The sequence below is a fragment of the Aethalodelphis obliquidens genome, unplaced genomic scaffold, assembly GCF_003676395.1.
Source record: "Aethalodelphis obliquidens isolate GAN/ISIS:26980383/991018 unplaced genomic scaffold, ASM367639v1 scaffold3, whole genome shotgun sequence".
Taxonomy (NCBI): Eukaryota; Metazoa; Chordata; class Mammalia; order Artiodactyla; family Delphinidae; genus Aethalodelphis; species Aethalodelphis obliquidens.
The window spans coordinates 33,432,532-33,455,976 of record NW_020837947.1 but is presented as its reverse complement, the minus strand read 5'-3'; the positions used below and the strand labels follow the sequence as shown (position 1 = coordinate 33,455,976).

The window sequence follows — 23,445 nt, the reverse complement described above, 5'->3', positions numbered from 1 at the left end:
TATGCTACTATCTTAGTCAAGTGACTAATCTCCTGCAATAAATCGTTTGATTCTGCCTGCATAATAAGACCCTAAATTCAGAAAAATAAAAATTTCAAAAAGCCTTTCCTCATAAACTGTGAAGTTTCCTATGGGGCTTTGGACAACCACAAAGATTTGTTCCCTTAACTTATGAGACCACAGAAACTAAAAATAATTGTTTGGTATGCTCCATATATTTCAACCATCTTTTTTTGTTGTTGTTTTTAACAAGAATTATCTTTGGAGAGTATTTACGATCGTAAGGGGGAACTGTTAAAAAAGTTCCAAAACTTGCAACTAGGCAAAAGAATGACTACATATCCTTCACCCAAGAATTAGCTGATTCTTTAATTGTATGTACCTTTGTCTGAGTCACTATTCATTATTGATTAAGACATTTCATAAATCTGTGAGAGAAGATGTTAATTTGCAGAAAGCTCATGGCAATACAAACTTAAACGAGAAAAATACAAATAAATTTTGTCTAGTAGAGTGGCAAATGATTTCTGTTTGGTAGTAAAGATAACCTCAAAGGTTTCAAATGTATTGCCCTGCTAGACATTAATTTATTTAGTATAAAATTAGGAATCTTACTTCAGCATTCTTTCTTTCAGTGACTATAAATGCCTCCCTTGTTCCTATAATCTTTTGAACCAGCCTTACTATATTGCTGGTTCCTGAATTGATGAATTAAACATATCTTTAGCATGTGTTCATTTACATTATATAATACTTCGGTCATTTTTAGGTTTTGAGTTTTTATAAACTATGTTGACTTATTTCTTCGATGTCATAAGAAAAAAGATAATATAAAAACTCTCAATAGTAACAATTGCGGTTAGAAAACAAATTTACTAAGGTGGGAAGATTTCCCATTTCTCAAGTTTCCAGATACAGTAAATGCTTTGAAATCAAGGAAAAACTCACACTAGGCTGACAAGCATTAGAGAATATCATGCTGCTATAATAACTGCTTTATTTGTTCATTCTTCTAAATATCACAGCTTCTGAATACTACTACCTATATATCTCTCCTACTATATCTGCATTAGATAGTTTTGTAATGGGCACCGTTGTTTACCTCCCCAGTATCCTCCCGTCCTTACTCCATTACAACCTGGCTAGCCACATGTACCAGGAGAAACCGGCATTAACTTCAACCTCAGCTCCAATTAGGGGAGGAGGACAGGCTTTACAGTTTCAGCCAATCATGTCTTATTCTGCTCATCACTGATTGGTTTAGGCATAGATATGGGACATAATTTTGGCCAGTTGGACAAGAAGAGAAATCTGTTGATGAGTACCTCAGAAAAGTTCTTTACTTGATTAAAAAAATAAAAACAGACATAAGGAAGAGACAACCTCTTTTTCTTCATGTCTGAAATTAATACCTAGAATAGCTGCAGATCTTATACCCGTGAGGGGAGCTAGCCTGAGGTTAAAAGATGACCTTAAGAGTAGAGGAGCAGAGAGACAAAAGAACCTGGAACCTTGAGGACATCACTGAACCACTTAATTAGACAATCCTGGACCTCCTGTTATGTGAAAGCAGCTTTCCTTATTTATGGTTTAAAGACATTTTGAGTTGGGCTTTCCATTATTTGGAGCTGGAGAAAGCATGACAGATTAACTTTTGCAATACTTCCAAGTCAGCCCTGAAGCTTTTTTTTCTGTATTCTCTAAAGAAGGATCTGTACTCCAATATGTTTACATAGAGTTCAAAATTGAGATCTTTCTCCTATATTTCTACATACTTGGATTCCCAATCTTGAGTTTCCCAAGACATGAAACCTCTGGAAACTTATTTGACCTCTAGGAACCTCAGTTCCCTCATCTATAGCAAGCATTAATACATAGCTGAAAGGGCTTTTATGAGAATTAAGTGAAATGTCATAGGAATGGATAGAATTGGTCAGAAAAGCATTTTTTTTTAAATTATCTATTAAGTCTAACCTAGCTTGGATAAAAATCACACACTCAAAACATAATTTTTAAATAGCCAGATTTGCCATTCTACTTTTCTATTTAATTCACCAACTATTTCAGAATTGGGGAAGGGAGGGAGGTACAGAAATATATAATTGTCCTTATGAAATTTGTGGAACTGTCCTATTTAATTTTATTCTCAGAAACAACAAGAAGCAAGTCAGCATATCTTTTTATTGTCCCGAGGTGAAGATTTCATGATGCTGCTGGCATTTTAAGTTGTCACGTGCTCTAAATATATAAAACATTCATTTTTGTTGAGAAATATTTCTCAATCAATAATTTCCTCTCTGAAGTAGGGGGAAGAGGTCTGTCAACATACCACCATACTCTCAACATACATAAGGTTGGAAAACTGACAATCTTCCAAGATTTCCAACGTATCTTTTTATGTAATGATAAATATATATGCATAGTTCTATATTTTTCACAATGTTAACTATATGAGAAAATTAACGTCACATATTTTTAAATAATCTCTAATTTAATCACTTAGATTTCATTGCTTTTTTGCATAATTATTTCCCCTGTTATTCTTCTTGTGTTTGAAGACAAAGCTTTGAAGCTGAGAGTGTCTAAGAGAGTTCTTTAGTCATCATGAGGCAAGTTTATTTTTAGAGAGGAAAGTATAAGGTCGTAACTGTACTTTCAGTCACACTCCCCCCAAGGAAAAGTAATTTTGTTTCCTTGGGCCATGTATTGATTTTATTTTAAGGCATGTTAAAGGTGACTGCATAGTCTTTGTATTCTTAGCCCTAATTCATTTAGGAGGTTGGAAGTTCTCTAGCACTGACACCAATATTAATTTCTTTTCTTCCTTTTTTTTTTTTTTTTTTTTTAAATACTGGCCTGTTTTCTTCCCCTGAGATATATCGGGACATATCTAACCTAGATACATTTCATACTTGAAATAACAGTAAAATATTCCTGTCTCAGCATGCCATTTCTGTCCACTGTAATTTGGATATTCTTCATGCTGCATTTATGTCCACAAGGGTAATAGTACTTACATTAAAAACTGGACCTCATGAAGTAACTCACCCTTCACGTAGTCCTTTACAGCCTTTCACTCTCTGACCCTGCACTGCCTCCAACTCCCATTGTTTTTAATAAGCAACTTAAGTGTGGTAAACTGTCTTCTCTGTGCTGAGGGCAAAAGCACCAACAGACACATGATGACATGGTTTTGGAAGAGCACATGGAAATAAGCCCATAATTCTAGTCCTAAAATACCCCATTGCAAAAAAAGTCTTAAGATTATTTTCAAACCTAACCTTTAGTCTGAGTTCTTTAGTCCAAAAATTTTTCTTCTACCATACATGCTCTAATGAGACAGCAGATAATATATGTGTTTCAAAAAGTTTGCTTAGACAGACAGCCACGCAAGCAAGTATTCATCAAATAACTAAAAATAACATACAGGTAAATCAAAAAAAGGACAAAGCATCTCACTAGGGGGTGAGAATGTCACAGAGGAAACCCTGAAGCTCAGCAGAAATTCCAAACAACAGTGAGTCTCAGATCTCATTTCATATGATGATTAAGACACAATCATTTAAAGCTTTTAAATTTTGGAAAGAAATAGTATTTTAAATGAAGTAGTAGGAAATCATTCTAGATTAAAGCTAATATATAGCTGACGTTATACAGGATTTAGAGATCTAAGACCAAGTCAAGGAAATTTATCAGCCACACTACAACTATGAAGCAGGAGGGCACTGTGGCAAGAGTAACTGTGACGTTACACAAACAGACCTAACTTCCAACTCTGCCCCTCGGTTGCTTTCACCTAGTTATTTACTCTACTGATGTCTAAAACGTCACTAATTTTGTAGGGCTCATGTGAGGATTAAAAATATATCTCATGCTCCTGGTATAGTAAAACCCAGTAAACTACCAGTAAGTCACAGGTAATGGTAGCAAGTACCCTCATTTCAGAGATGCTTATCTCAAAGTGTTTGGTGTGCATCTAACCATTGTTTGCAAAATGTCTCTTGGAGCCTTACTTCTGTAAGTATTTTTCAGAGAAGCCATCTTGATGGAGCTGGAAGGTAGAGAGGAAACGGGTAGAGGAGGGGGGTAGGAAGTACAAAGCAAGCAGGTTCTGGAACCAGTGGCTCTTTGTTATCAATTTTACATATTTGAGTGCTGAGAAGTATTGCTTTCAAAAAAAGAACTCTACCAGGGCTTCACTGGTGGCGCAGTGGTTGAGAGTCCACCTGCCGATGCAGGGGATGCAGGTTCGTGCCCCGGTCCGGCAAGATCCCATATGCCACAGAGCAGCTGGGCCCGTGAGTCATGGCCGCTGGGCCTGCGCGTCCGGAGCCTGTGCTCTGCGGCGGGAGAGGCCACAGCAGTGAGGGGCCCGCGTAACGCAAAAAAAAAAAAAAATAGTAGAGACAAATGACAACAAAAACACGGTTCAAAAACGATGGGATGCAGCAAAAGCAGTTCTAAGAGGGAAGTTTATAGCAATACAAGCCTACCTCAAGAAACAAGAAAAATCCCAAATAAACAATCTAACCTTACACCTAAAGGAACTAGAGAAAGAGGAGCAAAAAACACCCAACGTCAGTGAAGGAAAGAAATCATAAAAATCAGAGCAGAAATAAATGAAATAGAAACAAAGAAAACAATAGCAAAGATCAATAAAACTAAAAGCTGGTTCTTTCAGAAGATAAACAAAATTGATAAACCGTTAGCCAGACTCGTCAAGAAAAAGAGGGAGAGGACTCAAAACAATAAATTTAGAAATGAAAGAACAGAAGTTACAATGGACACCGCAAATACAAAGCATCATAATAGACTACTACCAGCAACTCTATGCCAATAAAATGGACAACCTGGAAGAAATGGACAAATTATTAGAAAGGTATAACCTTCCAAGACTGAATCAGGAAGAAATACAAAATATGAACAGACCAATCACAGGTAATGAAATTGAAACTGTAATTAAAAATCTTCCAACAAACACAAGTCCAGGACCAGATGGCTTCACAGGTGAATTCTATCAAACATTTAGAGAAGAGCTAACACCCATCCTTCTCAAACTCTTCCAAAAAAATTTCAGAGGAAGGAACACTCCCAAATTCATTCTATGAGGCCACCATCACCCTGATTCCAAAACCAGACAAAGATACTACAAAAAAAGAAAATTACAGATCAATATCACTGAGGAATATAGAGGCTAAAATCCTCAACAAAATACTAGTAAACAGTATCCAACAACACATTAAAAGGAACATACAACATGATAAAGTGGGATTTATCCCAGGAATGCAAGGATTCTTCAATATGCACATATAATTCAGTGTGATACAGCATATTAACAAATTGAAGAATAAAAACTATATGATCATCTCCATAGATGCAGAAAAAGCTTTTGACAAAATTCACCACCAATTTATGATAAAAACTCTCCAGAAAGTGGGCATAGAGGGAACCTACCTCAACACCATAAAGGCCACATACAACAAACGCACAGCAAACATCATTCTCAAGAGTGAAAAACTGAAAGCATTTCCTCTAAGATCAGGAACAAAACAAGGATGTCCACTCTCACCACTCTTATTCAACATAATTTTGGAAGTCCTAACCACGCAATCAGAAAAGAAAAAGAAATAAATGGAATACAAATTGGAAAAGAAGACCTAAAACTCTCACTGTTTGCAGATGACATGATACTATACATACAGAATCCTAAAGATGCCACCGAAAATTATTAGAGATAATCAATCAATTTGGTAAAGTTGCTGGATACATAATTAATGCACAGAAATCTCTTGCATTCTTATACACTAACAATGAAAGATCAGAAAGAGAAATTAAGGAAACAATCCTATTCACCATCGCAACAAAAAAGAATAAAATACCTAGGAATAAACCTACCTAGGGAGACAAAAGACCTGTACTCAGAAAACTATAAGACACTGATGAAAGAAATCAAAGATAACACAAACAGATGGAGAGATATACCATGTTCTTGGATGGGAGGAATCAATATTGTGAAAATGACTATACTACTCCAAACAATCTACAGATTCAATGCAATCCCTATCAAATTAAGAATGGCATTTTTTACAGAACTAGAATGAAAAATCTTAAAATTTCTATGAAGACACAAAAGACCCTGAATAGCCAAAGCAGTCTTGAGGGGAAAAAACGGAGCTGGAGGAATCAGACTCCCTGACTTCAGACTATACTACAAAGTAACAGCAATTAAGACAATATGGTACTGGCACAAAAACAGAAATATAGATCAATGGAACAGGATAGAAAGCCCAGAGATAAACCCATGCACCTATGGTCAACTAATCTATGACAAAGGAGGCAAGCATATACAATGGAGAAGACAGTCTCTTCAATAAGTGGTGCTGGGAAAACTGGACAGCTACATGTAAAAGAATGAAATTAGAATGCTCTCTAACACCATACACAAAAATAAACTCAAAATGGATTAAAGACCTAAATGTAAGACCAGATTCTATAAAACCCTAAGATGAAAACATAGGAAGAACACTCTTTGACATACATCACAGCAAGATCTTTTTTTGACCCTCCTCCTAGAGTAATGGAAATAAAAACAAACAAAAAAAACAAATAGGACCTAATGAAACTTAGAAGCTTTTGTACAGCAAAGGAAACCATAAACAAGACGAAAAGACAACTCTCAGAATGGGAGAAAATTTTTTCAAACAAATCAACAGACAAAGGATTAATCTCCAAAATATATAAACAGATCATGCAGCTCAACATTAAAAAAACAAACAACCCAATCCAAAAATGGGCAGAAGATCTAAATAGACATTTCTCCAAAGAAGACATACAGATGGCCAAGAGGCACATGAAAAGCTGCTCAACATCACTAATTATTAGAGAAATGCAAATCAAAACTACAATAAGGTATCACCTCACACCAGTTAGAATGGGCATCATCAGAAAATCTACAAACAACAAATGCTGGAGAGGGTGTGGAGAAAAGGGAACCCTCTTGCACTGTTGGTGGGAATGTAAATTGATACAGCCACTATGGAGAACAGTATGGAGGTCCCTTAAATGACTAAAAGCAGAATTACAATATGACCCAGCAATCACAGTACTGGGTATATACCCAGAGAAAACCATAATTCAAAAAGACACATGCACCCCAATGTTCACTGCAGCACTATTTACAATAGCGAAGTCATGTAAGCAACCTAAATGCCCATCGACAGACAAATGGGTACAGTAGATGTGGTACATATACACAATGGTATATTACTCAGCCATAAAAAGGAAGGAATTCGGGTCACTTGTAGAGATGTGGATGGACCTAGGGACTGCCATACAGAGTGAAGTAAGTCAGAAAGAGAAAAATAAATATCGTATATTAAAACATATATGTGGAGTCTAGAAAAACGGTACAGATGAACTGTTTGCAAGGCAGAAATAGAGACAAATATGTCGAGAACAAACGTATGGACACCAAAAGGGGAAAGTGGGAAGATGGGGGGGGGGATGAATTGGGAGATTGGGATTGACATATATACACTAATATGTATAAAATAACTAATAATAACCTGCTGTATAAAAAAATTAAAGTAAAAAATATAAATAAAAATCAATTAAACAAAAAAGAAATACATGCCTTATTATCAATTGTCTACAAGAGGGTAATGGAAATATTAGGCAAGGTGATCCACTCATTTTAATGAGTGACTAAGGTTCCCAGAGAGACAGACTATAGGTTAGAAATGGTAAGATAACAAAAAAACTCCCGTGAAATTTCTTAGATATATTAAAATATGATACACTGGATACTAATATTATTTAGTAAATTTTGCCTAAGTCTTGTCTTAGAAAGCTAAGAGACTATTATCATTACATAGAAAAACTTAGCTGAAATTCTGTTAGTTATATATGTTATCATATAAATCAAATATTTTATTCAATTTTGACTATATAACACTCTCAGAAGAAATCCAGGCACAAAATCATGAGACCCATGCATGCTCACTATCGAGTACAAAACACATTTAGTTTCTCCAAATAGATATTGAAGAAACAAGCCTTATTTTAACAACGTGGCTAATAATTTATGTTTAAACGCTGGGATAAAAATAAAAGAAAGAAAAAAAGGATACACAGTTCTAAAAATAATATATAAATATAAAGGACACATTTCATTTCTTATCGTTCTCAGTGTAATGCCATTTGCTCTCTAAATTTTAGTTTGAGGATTTGATAAGGGGGCAAAATTGAGATCTAGTAGGGCCTTAAACTACTGAATCACACCTCACTAAGCTTTACAACAAAGGAGGAATGGTTTCTTACTTCAATCTTCAGATTAATTTAATGACAAAGGCCTTTTAGATACAGAGATAGACACATAGATACATAGACAGAAAGAATGTCTATTCTATTCCATTTTACAGATGGAACTCTGTATAGTGATTTACATTATTATCAGTGAAAGGTACCAAATTCAAGGTAGGATACAATGTAGCGTAATTTTATGCTGTCAAATGGGTACTCTAGAGACTCTAAAATTCAATTAGTCATTTTACAAAACCCTGTTAAAAAGTAAAAGCAGTTATAATTACACTTGAAGATAAATGTATTGAGATGTCAATCATGATCTCTATGCTCAGATCTAGGTCAGAACATGTAGTAAAATTATCCAATGAATTTGTTTCATGATGTCACAAGTATAAAGGAACAACCGACAAACAAGGTCATGAACACAGATATATTTGAGATAGAAGAACAATTTCCAGTTCCCTGCAACGTTTCTCATTCTCTATGGATTTGATTTTTATAGACTAGACTTTTGAAGAGTAGAAGATTGGGATTAATTTGACTAGCAAAAGACAAAAGAGCGAGATACTAAAAGGGAGCTCCTTCTTTAGTATTAATAACATTTAAAATTACATCCAAAATAAACAGGTGAAATCATTTATAAAGGCAAAGCTAAATATTAGTAAGTATGTGAAGGTCTTCTAACTACATTAAAATCTGAGCTGAATATAATATTGGGAAATGAAGTATTTTTTCTTATTCAATTAATTTTTTAGCAAGAGAAAGACCTTTTTTGTTCAACCCTTGACCAAAATATTTAAACCACATTATATAAGTTGACAATTTTCCTAAGTAAAATGAAATAGTGCCTTAGGAAATCAAAGATGAAAAATATGATTTATGTTCATGAGGGCATTATAGTTTAGTGGAAAGAAGGAGGTATTTTTAAAAGTACTATAGGGCTTCCCTGGTGGCACAGTGGTTGAGAATCTGCCTGTTAATGCAGGGGACATGGGTTCGAGCCCTGGTCTGGGAGGATCCCACATGCCGTGGAGCAACTAGGTCCGTGAGCCACAACTACTGAGCCTGCGCGTCTGGAGCCTGTGCTCCGCAACAAGAGAGACCGCGAGAGTGAGAGGCCTGCGCACCGCGATGAAGAGTGGCCCCCACTTGCCATAACTAGAGAAAGTCCTTGCACAGAAACGAAGACCCAACACAGCAAAAATTAATTAATTAATTAATAAACTCCTACCCCCAACATCTTCTTAAAAAAAAAAGTACTATAATAGCAATTGAAATACGTATCAAGTACAGTGGGGAGCATATCTGAATGTGAAGATAGAAGAAATATTATATAAAAGCTCCATGCCGGGCTTCCCTGGTGGCGCAGTGGTTGAGAGTCCGCCTGCCGATGCAGGGAACGCGGGTTCGTGCCCCGGTCCGGGAAGATCCCACATGCCGCGGAGCGGCTAGGCCCGTGAGCCATGGCCGCTGAGCCTGCGTGTCCGGAGCCTGTGCTCCGCAACGGGAGAGGTCACAGCAGTGAGAAGCCCGCATACCTCAAAAAAAAGAAAAAAACAAACAAAAAAAAGCTCCATGCCAACCAGGAAAATCTTCCCAAAGCAGATGGAACTTAAGTAGACATAGTAAGAATGGATAGGAGTTTGGTGAGTGGTAAGTGAACAGAGAATTGTCTCAACAGAGGGAAGAGAACATACAAAGGCTCAGAGATGTCAAAGATCATATTATCTTTGAATGTGGGGGGTCCAGGTTGGTGAGAAAAAAGGAGTTTGAGCCCATCTGAGGTATCCTATTATATATCTTTCATTCTAAACTATAACATTTTTTAATTCTTAGCCTAGTTTCCCCAAAGTATCCTTGTGAGCATTGGTTTTATTTACTCTGTTTTTTGCCATTTTCTATTAACATATAAGATACCTAGAGGAAAGTACACAGCTCATAATTGTACAGCTCAATGATTTTCAGTTTGAGTACACCTGTGAAAACACCATCCAGATCAAGAAAGACTGTATTACCAGCATCCAGAAGCCCCCTTCATGCCACCTTCCAAGCACTAACCATCCCCAACCCCTGCCAGACCTTCCTGGAGGTAAATAATACCCTGACTTCTAACATCATCAATTTGTTTTGCCTGGTTTTGAAATTTACATAAATGAAATACAGTACATTATCCTTTTGTGTTTCTTTCCCTCAAGATTATGTGTGTGAGATTCATCCATATCATATATGGCAACAGTTTGTTCATTTACACTGCAGTGTAATATTCCATTATGTGACTAATCACCATTTATTTATTCATTGCACTGTTGACAGACATTTGGATTGTTTTCAGTTTGGGACTATTTTGGATACTGATGCTGTAAATACCCTTGTACATGTCATTTGGAAAACATGTGTACTCAGTTCTGCTGGGCATATACCCCAAAATGGATCTGTTGGGTCATTAGGCTGTACAAAGTGGTTGTACAGATTTATACCTGACTATAGTACAGTATATGAAGAGTTTTACTTTCTCCATACTCTCACCAACACTTAAATTTTGATTTTCATCTTTCTGCTCAGTGTGTAGAAGTTTCTCAATGTGGTTTTAATTTGCATTCCTTTGATGACTGAGTTGAGCAGGTGCTCACACCTTCATATGATTTTTGGCCATTAGGATATACTCATTCTTTTGCATGCTATTTTAAACGTACTTAGCTGGCCTTTCAGCCACCATCATTGTCACCTGACAAAGGCAGTTTTGCTAAAGAACACTTTAAGCAATTATTGACAGCATTACGTCTTCAAATGAGAAGAAATAATTTTCTTCTTTTCTACCCATCTTCATTCTTTTCTTATTTTCTCTCTCTTTTTTTTTAATTAATTAAGTTATTTATTTTTGGCTGCGTTGGGTCTTCATTGTTGGGCTTTCTCTAGTTGCAGAGAACGGGGGCTACTCTTCATTGCAGTGTGCAGGCTTCTCATTGCGGTGGCTTCTCTTGTTGTGGAACATAGGCTCTAGACACGCAGGCTTCAGTAGTTGTGACTTGTGGGCTCTAGAGCACAGGCTCAGTAGTTGTGGCACGTAGGCTTAGTTGCTCCACGGCATGTGGGACCTTCCCAGACCAGGGCTCAAACCCGTGTCCCCTGCATTGGCAGGCAGATTCTTAACCACTGCGCCACCAGGGAAGCCCAATTCTTTTCTTATTCTAATCTATTTATTCACCCTCTCTTTCATCTTCCCGTCTACCTTTTCATTCCAAAAAGATCAATAAACAGAAGTCAATTAACAATGTCCAAGTATTGTAAAGAGAGTTCAATAACAAGTGTGCATCACAGGCCCAGCCTTCTTACTTTCGAGTTGGTAAATGTTTGAGTTCTCTTTTTTTAATAACTGAAAAAAGTAAGCATTAACATTTACTGACTATTTACTTTAAAATAAATTTATCATTCATAAAATTTTAATAAGATAAATCTAAACGTCTCCTTTTTCCCAATTTATGAATAGATAATGTTCAGTGAGCATTTTAAAGGAATATCAGAAGGAAAATGAAAAAAAACAGTATAGATTGTAAAAAGAGAACAGTAAAAGAAGAATATATACATGGATGCTTTCTTTCACCTTCTCTGAAAACCAAGCACAAATTATATTTGGTAAAAATAAAGTGGCTGTGACCTTTTTCCCTCCTCTGCATGATTAATTAATTAATGTCCTATTAATTGGAAGATGTGGCTGAATTTCTAACACTTTCATTTTCTGTGCACATCATCCCGTACTGTAACCACCGATTAAGCTGTTCATCAAAGGTGAACCAGCAAGGTCACCTGAGCAGTATCTCTTCAGCTATTCATTACCCATCTTCAATAGTAATTAACAATGGTAACATTTCCATAAATCAACATCTTTCTGATTGTACTCTGATGATAAACAGTCAAAATATGTGCATCCCAGCCTACCCTTTTTACTTTTATATAAAAAATTCAGTCTAAATGTACCACAGAGAAAACTCAGGTGAAATATTACAGGAGTTTCTTTAATTAAAATGTACCAGAGAAATAAGGTTATGTACCTCTGACAGAAAAATACAAACCTACTTACACAACTAAATGAGTCTAAAACAAACAACCCAATCAAAAAATGGGCAGAAGACCTAAATAAACATTTCTCCAAAGAAGACATTCAGATGGCCAGTAGGCACATGAAAAGATGCTCAACACAACTAATTATCAGAGAAATGTAAATCAAAACTGCAATGAGGTATGACGTCACATCAGTCAGAATGGCCATCATTAAAAAGTCCACAAACAATAAATGCTGGAGTGGATGTGGAGAAAAGGGAACCCTCCTACACTGTTGGTGTGAATGTAAGTTGGTACAGCCACTATGGAGAACAGCATGGAGGGTCCTTATAAAACTAAAAACAGAATTACCATATGATCCAGCAATCCCGCTCCTGGGCATATATCTGGAGAAAACCATACTTCAAAAAGATAATGCATCCCAATGTTCATAGCAGCACTATCTACAATAGCCAAGACATGGAAGCAACCTAATTGTCCATTGACAGATGAATGGATAAAGAAGATGTGGTATATATGTGTATATATATACACATACACACACACAATGGAATACTACTCGGCCATAAAAAATAATGAAATAATGCCATTTGCAGCAACATGGATGGACCTAGAGATTGTCATACCAAGTGAAGTAAGTCAGACAGAAGAAGACAAATATCATATGACATACTTATATGTGGAATCTAAAAAAAAAATGATACAAATAAACTTATTTATAAAACAGAAACAGATTCACAGACTTAGAAAACAAACTTATGGATACCAAAATGGAAAGTCTTGGGGGGTAGCGGGGTGGGGGGTGGGATAAGTGACAATTTAGAATAAAAAGTAGATTTAATTCACCCTATTCTCAAACAGTACATCACAGTGTGGACCAATAGGAAAAATTAGTTATAAAGTGTTTATAATCATGATTAAAATACTGAAAATGTATTTTAAAACTTAAGTTACTAATAATAGGCAATCATCCCATCAATTATGTATAATATACTATAATAAAGTGATTACATATTATTAAATACTAACTAATGTATTACATTATTAAATATAATTATATTGTATATTATATATGTGATCATACATAATTATATTCCAGGCTGGTTTATTTCTAAATTCTAGAAAAATAATTCATTCTCTTTAGTATTTTAAAATTCCTGTCTGCATTTTCAATTTCTCAATTTAATAAGTTATTGGTAAACATATATGCACAGAGCTTGGAATTAATTCAAAATTAATATGCAGAATTGAAGGCACAAACATTAGTCTGCTAGTGTATAAAATGGTATGTATATGTTAATATCCTATGTCAGTTAAGAGAAAACACAGTTCAAACTGGCTTAAACAATAAGAAGATGTACTATTTCACAAAACCAAAATTCAAAGGATATAACAAGGTCAAGGTAAAGAAAGTAGGGCTCAGCCCTATTTTTCTACAATCCACTCAAAAAAGATCTCTCCATTTGACAGTTTGGTCTCCAGGCTGCCTCTCCTCAGAGCCACTGGCATGCTCAGGGCCAGTGGAATGAGATAAGCTCTCTCCCTACCATGAAATAAAGATGTTTCCCTTCAGTCTGATTAGATCAAATCTTGTGATTTAATAGAATAGGTAGTAAGTAAGCTGAACTCATTTTTAGACTATATGGTTTGTTCTTCATTTTATTTTTTTTTAATTTCTTGGTTTCATTTCCATTTTGCTTTTTTATTGAACAGGGGGGAAAAAAACTAATGTTTCTATTTTTCCAGAGTTAGAGACAATGAAGATACAGTGAACATTCTTGAGGAAAATAGGATTATATAAAATTATTGAGGGAAAGGCAAAGAATCCATCGAGGGTCTTTGATGGGGTCAATCAGTTTGACCACAATAGTTTATTATAATAATTAAATTATTGTACTATACCTAACATAAGAAAATGCTATTCATTCCAGAGGGATTTTTCCAACACTGGATAAACAGAAGGATTCTCACCTTGTGGCATCTCGGGTGGCAGATAATGAGGTTCTTGAGCACTAACATGAACCCATTCAAAGTCATCATATAGATCCTGGTGGTAATCACAAACTCCCGGACCATCATCAAAAGTACAGCCACCTGAAAGGGGAAAAGAAGAACTACTGTTACATTCTAAACAGTAGAATGTGCTGGAGAAGAAAACATTATACTGAAATGTACAATGTGGTACTCATAAATTTAATAATAAATGTACTCCTATTTATCACTATTTTCACTAAATGTTCACATAAAATGAAATTTCTATCCGTATCTTGTGTGAATAAGATAGTGGTTTGAGCCTCAGAAGTAAGGCTGAGATTTTTAGATATGAATAATATTAGAAGATATATGTAATAGTGAGGCTTTCCGGAAATATACAAACCACCTTCAATCTAAATAGTTTTTAACAACTTTAGCAGGGAGAAGGGGAGGAAAGAAAAAAGTGAAAATTGTCTTTCTTTATACAGCAAGTTCAAAAAGGTGAAGTTAATAATTAAATTTACCAAATTTCTTGCTTTGGAAGAACCCTTTGAAATCTACTCATAATAGCAAATGAAATACTTACAGCTTTATGAGGTCTAAAGTGTTTGAGGTCAGTGAAACATGCTTCCATACTTCATTTAGATTGCTTTCACACACAATTACGACTTAAAAGTGGGAAAAACTGAACGAAGCATAAAACCGATCAGATTAGCCTACAATCACTCTCACTACTTCCACTTTATTTAATAACCTCTTTTTTAAAAATGGAGGTAGCCTTTCCCCTTTACATCAGTCATTTTTCCTGGCTTTATTTTCTGGGGTAATTTTATGGCAGAAGTAGAATAATTACTTTTGCTTCTCAGCCTACATATACAGGCACACACAACTCAACATATTTAGTTTATTCAATTCATGAAAATCAGAACTGGCCTATATGTCTAATCTTGAAAGAAAATGGATTAGAACTAATGAAAATTCAGCAGTAGGTTTAATGAGAAAAACCAATAACCTGTCTCCCTTCAAGTAGCTTATTTGTTTAGTTTCCATGGGGATCTTTGTGAAGAAACTCAGTGAATTCTCTGACCAAACAGCAGGCTAGGGGGTGGTAAACTTCAGGCCTGTAAATTCTTCTCTGTAAACAGAGAATTCACTTTCCTCATCAAAAATTTATCAATCTGAATATGAAAAAGTTATATTCCTCACCAATGACAGAGACAAGCCAGCATTACATGCAAAGAAGGCAAAATCAGAAATGTCCAGATGACACTATGGCCCAAAGAACCTTTTTCAAAAGTGGAATATATATATATGGGTATCCTTGAATCACTCTTATGACATCAATCCTTTAAAATAACCAAACTTCAGCAGCTTGAAAGCTTAATGTTGTCTTTTAAATACGCCTAGAACAGCCTTTATATAAATGCTCTCATGAAAAATGATTTATTTTTTAATTTAAAATTAATCAATGAAAAGAGGTTGCTAGGAAATGAATCTTCACATAGCAAGGGGAAAGTTTTTCTCAATATATAATTTGCTCTCACAATCCTAAAATAACTTGCTGCTGTGCAACCCATACCTTCAGGGCTTCCACTGCCCTTTGTGAGTGACCTCTGTATATCAATTTAAACTACCAATGGAACCTACATTGGTTCATTTGGAAGACAAACAGCCTTAATTGCTATCCTTCATAGCCATTGTTAATTTTAGCCTCCAGGATTCTTATTAGCAATAACAACTAGGAAGAGCTATACAAAGTAAGTGGGTCAACCCTGTTATTTGCTGCACTTCACTCCCGTATCAGTCAAGAGTCTTGAGGAAAGTTCCTGGTCGATCTGAGTTGAGTGATAGAAGAATTTTTTAAAGATGACTTTTTATTTTATAATTTACAATAAATTCTAATCTAAGAGGTACAATATATCTATCCACCACATGTGTAACACAGGAATAAATCTTTGGTAAAAGATGTTTATGAATCTTTTTGTAAAGAATTTTGTATTTCAAAGTTAAGGACTAATACAGTGTATCAGACTGGGTATAAAAAATACAAAAAAATACTAAAAAATACTATTATTGGCCTGATGAATGGGATAGACAGACATGCATGGGAGTATATATATATAAAAATACAGTATGTTACAAGGGATCATAACAGTATGACCAAAGTCACAAAGAACACAAATGACAAATGAATTGGCTACCTATACCTGAGTTGGTTTTGGAAGGCTTCACGGAGTTAGGCCTAAAGATGAGTAAGGATGTGCCAGGCCAGAAAGGAAATTGGATTGAAATTAGAAAAAAAGCAAAAGCAAGGGCATAACAAATCTAAAGAAACATGAGATGTTGGAGAGTCTCAAGTAATCTCAAATAATTCTGTGTAATGAGCATGAAAAGTATGTAGGGGACAAAACAGAAACAAAACTAAATATGAAAGATTTTTAGATACTATAAAACATTTAGATTTTATTCTATAATTGTATGAAGCCATTAAAGGATTTTATCCAGGAGTATGACACAATTCAAGCCACATTGATAATAATAATGATAACAACAATAATAACAACAGTTATGTAGAGTTTAAAGAGTAATGGGGGAAAACGGAGGTAGATAATTTGGTTCAACCTTACAACAGATAGCACATAATATAATTTGAGCTAATTCCATTTTGCATAATCCCAATTTACCATTTAAGGCTCACTAGAAAGCCCTAAAAACAAAGTCTTCTTTAATACATAGTCTTCTATACACATGCTCCTCTGTTCAGACATTTTTATATATAGTATTATGATCTATTTAAAAGAGAAACAGCAAGGTTCTAATTCATAAATAAAAACATAATTTATGAATTTAAAGTTTCACTGAGCTAGACAAAAGGAGGCAATACTGAAATGGTGCTCAAGAAATGTCCTGAGGCAGAGGGGATGAAAATGAACAAGGAAACACCTTACATTTTCAGTTTTTGTATTTGCTACTGGTGACAGGACTACAGGGAGTACAGCAAAATCATTTCAGCAAAACGGGCAACTGCAAGTTCCTTGACCCTTGGAGGAAAATTACTTCTGAAGAGCCATTTCACAGATTGCTAATTCCTCTATGCCAGTCAGTCAGCTAAAGGACAGATCTTTCACTGCAACGGTCTGCTTCCACTATGACAACCCATTTGTGAGGCTTTGCAAGCTGTTCACCTGAAAATAAAAGTCAAGCTAATTTGGACTTGCCTGAATTTCTTTACATTCCTAAGCAACTCAAAGAAAAGACAGGTACTAAGAAACATTAGGTACAAAAAATAGAAGTATTCCTATCCCCAAAATTATATTGCCTAAACATCTAGCATTTAGAGAGATTCTTGAGTGTTTATTTAAACAGACAGCTCTATGAGAGAGTATGGAAATAGAGATTCTTTCTGTGGAATCATAAAAGAATGAATACTAAACTCAAATCCCTTCTGATATCAAACTTTTCAATAAAACCCAGGGTCAGGTTAATTTAGAACAAAGTTGAACTGGAGAAAAATAAAAGGTCAGTAAGGCCCTGGACAACTGTGAACATGTTATGGAGGACATTCTTTTGAAAGCTATTGTACTAGGACCTTCCACATTCTCCCCTCCAAGGCACCTATGCAGTCTTAATTTTCTGATTGAATCTAATAGCAAGAAACACACAGAATTATCTTTCATGGTTCTTTACTATTTGTAGAGAACAAGCTTCATTTAGCTCAAAATACAGATCATTTTTGTTATTATTTTCTTAAAATGATTGGAATATACAGGGTTTTGAAAAGTAAGAGTAAAGTCCTAGACAAAATATGTTGGCAAATGCAATGTCCTTAACACTGTTGTTTTATGACCCTCAAAAATGGGCAAATTAATATTTTCCAATTGTGAATTAAGCTGTGATACACAAATTTGCTCATGTAAGTGATCATCAACTTTGAAATAATCTTTCTTCCATTAAGAACACAATGAAAGATTCATATATGTCACATTAGGACACATGCAATACTGAATTAAACTAACTTTGAATAGATCATCTTTGTCTATGCTAATCAGAACCATAATATAATTTTACTGGTATAAGCCCCAAAACTCATTACAAAGAAGCCGATACATTTCACACAAAAAAATTTAAAAGAACAGACAAGTAACTTATTACTGAATCTCTTAAATGTAATTCCATTCATAATCTGAGTTAATATTGTCTTCTCCCAGAAAAGCAGATTTTTACAAAGTGTAAAAATTGATGCTTTTAAATAAAGTTCATATTTCCTCTGAAATCTACTGGGATATCTTAAAATATTTTTTTTCCTTTCAACTTTTGGGAATATTGAAGATACAAAATAAGAATTGACTTATCATAGTCAATGCTTAGAAGTTTACCTCCAGTCTAAGGATAAACAATGCTTGTTCTCAATTTAAGTACTGAAATTCAAATAGGAAAACAAATCCAAGCAGATGCAAAGGACGAATGCCTTTGAGGTCATAAGTATGAGTCACTGGTCTTAATGCGTCACTCTGGTTCAATAACAAAGAAGATCTAATGAAGAAAAATAAGAAAATTTATGAGTAAGAGTTCCTTAAAAGATGACAACTTCAGATCCAGAAAAAAACTCTTTTGCCCTGCTAGTAGTTAAGTAGTAGAAGAAAATATTATTTGAGCCTAGCTCCTCCATAAAGGAAAAGGAACTTGAAACACATGATGGAAATCCAAACCCAACATTTATTGATAGATACAAATGACTCTTAATGATGAGAGAAGAGCTCATTTCAAACACACCCATAAATTATCTAATTGTTCATCTCTAGAGTTCCATTTCTAGCCAAGAATATATGTTTAATACATACAATCCAAGATTATTTAGCTAGTAAGACTTCTATTCAAATTGTCTATGATTTGAAGCAAATGCTATACTCCAATTGACTGAATAATCTTCTTTTAATAAGACTAAATTAACCAGAATAGAAAAATAAGTCCAGTTTTACTCCCCTCCATCTTTGCAGAGAAGCAATATTAACATCTCCTCAACGTCAATTAAGAAGACTTAAGGAATTTTAAGGAACTGGTACATACCACCACTCAGATGGTACAAGAAAGAGACAGCATTTCTAGATGAAGCCTGGAGAGATGGCTAAGCACATATACAGCTTTCCTATTTTATTTCTTTGAGCTTCAATTTCCTTCCCAATAAAATCAAGATAATAATAGCTACAGTACGGTTGTATGAGGATTAGTGATAATGCATGTAAAGCCCCTAAGACTCAACAAGTTTTTTTTAACAGCACCTTATTTTTTCATGTTCCTTTCTTAACAGTGTACTCTGTATATATGCTATACAAATGCAAACCTATGCACATATTAAACAGCAAAAGTCGAAGAAAGAAACTTATGGTTTCCATATAGTTTATCCAGAAAGACTAAAGAGAGTTCCCATAAAGACAATATTATCATATTACCATTACCAGTTTTCCCTGAACACTCATCAGATACGCTTTCAATAAGGAAACACCTTACTTTAGATCAAGGTGTCAGCAAACTTCAACTGTAAAAAGCCAATTAATAAATATTTTAGGTTTTGCAGACCATATCATTTCTATCACAACTACATAACTGTTGTCATTGTAGCAAGAAAGCAGCCACAGAGAATACCTAACAAATGGGTATGGCTGTGTTCAAATAAAACTTTTATGGGACTTCACTGGTGGTGCAGTGGTTAAGAATCCGCCTTCCAATGCAAGCGACCTGGGTTCAATCCCTGGTTGGGGAACTAAGATCCACATACTGCAGGGCAACTAAGCCTGCACGCTCTAGAGCCTGTGCACCACAAGGAGAGAGAAGCCTGCGCGATGCAACTAGAGAAGCCCAGGTGCCGCAACAAAAGATCCTGCATGTTGCAATGAAAATCCTATGTGCCGCAACTAAGACCCGATGCAGCCAAATAATAATAAAATTAAATTAAAAAAAAAAAAACTTTTATTACAAAAACAGGTGGCAAGCTGGATTTAGCCATCAGGCCATAGTTCACCAACCCCTGGGTTAGATCACTCTGATCTTAAGTATCCTTGAAAATTATAGGTAGTACACAGTCTGGTTAAAAGCTTACAAACAAGGGTCTTTGATTTCTGCCTCACTTCCATATGACTTGATTTTCTTTCTCATATATCAAGATGAGTGGCAATAGGCCACAGCCAGGAAACTGAAACTGGAAATGGGGTCTGAATGACAGTTCTACATCTAAAACCACATCAGATTGTCTGGCTGGACAGAGGTCTAAATCAGAAAGTGAGAATATGAGAGAGCTTTCAAGGTCCTGTAGTCTGGGCTTCAAGCTTTTCAGACAACAAAGGGAAATATATTTTACACTGTGACCCAGCATATATAGATACATGCATACATGCATGCAAACAGTCAAATATACAGTATGTGTGAACACAAATACACTTATTCACTCAATCATTTATTATCGCCAACTATGGGTCACTAGTCGGGTGCTCTTTCTATAAGTGAAATAAAATTAAGAGTAATTGCGTGAATCAGGGAAGTATTGGGTTGGCCAAAAAGTTCATTCAGGTTTTTCCATAACTAACTTTTTGGCCAACCCAATAGATATGAGAAAAAGAAAACAGGATGGCAATCCTCTGTTTCCAATACACACAAGCATATGTCCATTGTGGGAGGGTACCCAGAAGACAGACGGAAGCAATCCAAGTCTCTATGCCTAATTTTCAGGTCTCAGGTACAAGCTGAGGTCCAAAAATAAGCCTTTGAGACCTGGGCAGCCCTGACAGTACATATGTGACTTCATCCAACCTCATTATGGAGCTAATGGATGATTACATGCCGAACAGCCATAGAAATGATTTCACAGATGAAAAGAGGTTTATTAAAATGTAGAAGGAACATATTAATAAAAAGTGCCTCATACTAGAAAAAATTAAAATTTCCCAGAGTTACAGAGCAAGAAAGTGTCAAGAGTCAGGATGTGAACCCAGGTACTATATAGGTTCTTTACTCTTGACCATGACATTAAATGGCTCCTCAAATGAAGTGTGATTAGACATCTTCAGAATCATACAGTACAGCTCCCTTCAATCAGCATAACCTCAAGCTACTACTCAACAAAGACAGCATTCATTACCCATCTCACCCAGGTGATAGTACGGGGTGCTGCATCCTTTGTGGACAAAATGTAGTAAACTTCCAACCATATTACATGTCAAAGTCTCCTAGACTTGATGCCAGCAATAGGAAAGGTTCTTTTTTGGACAGAGCTATAAAAGGCAGGCTGATTAACTAGTAACTTCAGCAAAGAATTTTATTTCAATACAGTGACTTAAGGCTAAGAATGTATATGATCATAGCACTGTCCTATCACTCGTGCTTGGAAACCTTCACTTTCACCTCATCTCCCCTAAAACACGTATAAACAAGTGGCTTTTCTACCTTTAAAAACATTAAAATAAATCAAAAGCAATTTTGTTCTGGCAATTTTTGCATAGCCCTGACATGAAACCTAGGATAAGAAACCAGGTGCTTTTGCAAAGATCATTAATGTATTTACCCAAGTTTCTTTTCCTATTTTTCATCATTTTTTTTCTATTCCAGTAAAATCTCATCTTTTTTGTCTAGCGTTAGATACACAATCTAGAGAAACCCATTGAACAAAGTAATAGAGAGTAAATGTACTGAAAAATAAAATTCACAACTGAAGCCATTATTTACATTTTGGTAAAACTGGAAACCATCCAAGCTCACATTTAAACATTTCTTTGTTTTGTTTTCTTTCTCATGGAGGGATTCCTGGTGGGCTCCACTTCACCCATATCAGACACATTCTGGCTTATTTCAGCAGTTGCTCCTGACTCAGCTCAAGCATGATGGGTGATGGATCATTTTTCATTTACGAAGGGAGTTCTGCAAAATGCTGAAGCCATGTAAAACAGAATTCCATAACCCAACATCCTAGAGGAAGGGCAAAGATCTGCCTTGAGGTTTTTTATTCAAAATCTTATAGCAGATTGGCAAAGGAATCAAATATTCTCAGTACACTTTAAGAAGTTCAACAGTTCGGTTTTGTAAGACTGAAATACACTTCGAAAAAAATAACTAATTTAGGTAATTAAAATGCATCTTGAAAGTAAAAAGAAAAAATTATCTTTTTCATTAATATGAAGCCCCTTTCCTATTGGAATGTTTCTAGACTTGGTGTAATATAGAAGGTACAGAGGTCAATGTTTGGGTTTTCCACAGTTCTTAAAATATATTCTTAAGAGTAAAGACAGTTCTTTCTGCCATTTTCTTTATTTAGGAAAAAAAGCTGGACATTATCATTTCTATCAGTATATTAACTACTGATTTCAGATGTATTAACCAGTTCTTTCATTCTAAGCATCATTTAAACAGTCAGTTTGGCCTTTTACCAAGTCCACAGCAAACAAGCCACTCACCCAAACACAAGGAAATCCTTACATTAATATTGAGTAATGTTAGAGACCTTATTGTCAGAGATCTCTACCCCCTTTCTCATAAAGAAAGTAATCGGGGCTTTAACCAATGTTTTGGTGAGACTTTTACTAGCCTTTAAAAACTTCAACTTCTGACCAAGTCAGTGTTGAAGGCTGAATTATAACTTTCTCTGCTCAAATTTCCTTTCTCAGGACAGTGCATATGGTTACCATTTAGTGGAATCACCACATAAAATAAAGATCCCTCAACCAGCAAACACCAATGCTCAACACAGACATTTAAGTGATATGTAAGTCAACAGTCAGTCTAACCTAATGAAGAGAGTCATAATTGGGAGAATGATGAATAAGGTTTTACACAGGGCCTCTCTGACTGAGATTCAGATCTGGCTGTATCCTTATTTTCTCATTTCAATACCAAAACAAAAACAACCAATTTGGCTCCACTTTCCCATTTCTACTTCCACCTACTACATAGGAATGCTGTGCCAATTAATTTTAAAAATCTCTCCACAACACCCTATGACTAGTAAAGCTACATGCTATGCACATTTAAGGCATCAAGTTTGGGTTTTAGTTCGGAAAACATCTAGGTGAGATCCTTATTATTGTTTCATATTTACATGACATTTTTAAAGTAGTATGACCA

General features: G+C 35.3%; 1 protein-coding gene across 2 annotated transcripts in view; it reads right to left on the bottom strand.

Annotated features, from left to right (window-relative positions):
* PTPRK (protein tyrosine phosphatase receptor type K) overlaps positions 1 to 23,445 on the bottom strand; it is a 569,502-nt gene that overhangs the window by 424,704 nt on the left and 121,353 nt on the right. For both annotated transcript variants that reach the window (XM_027086803.1, XM_027086811.1), the window contains exon 2: positions 14,335 to 14,457. In XM_027086803.1, coding sequence (XP_026942604.1) covers positions 14,335 to 14,457 — 123 coding nt within the window. The remainder of the gene's footprint in view (positions 1 to 14,334; positions 14,458 to 23,445) is intronic.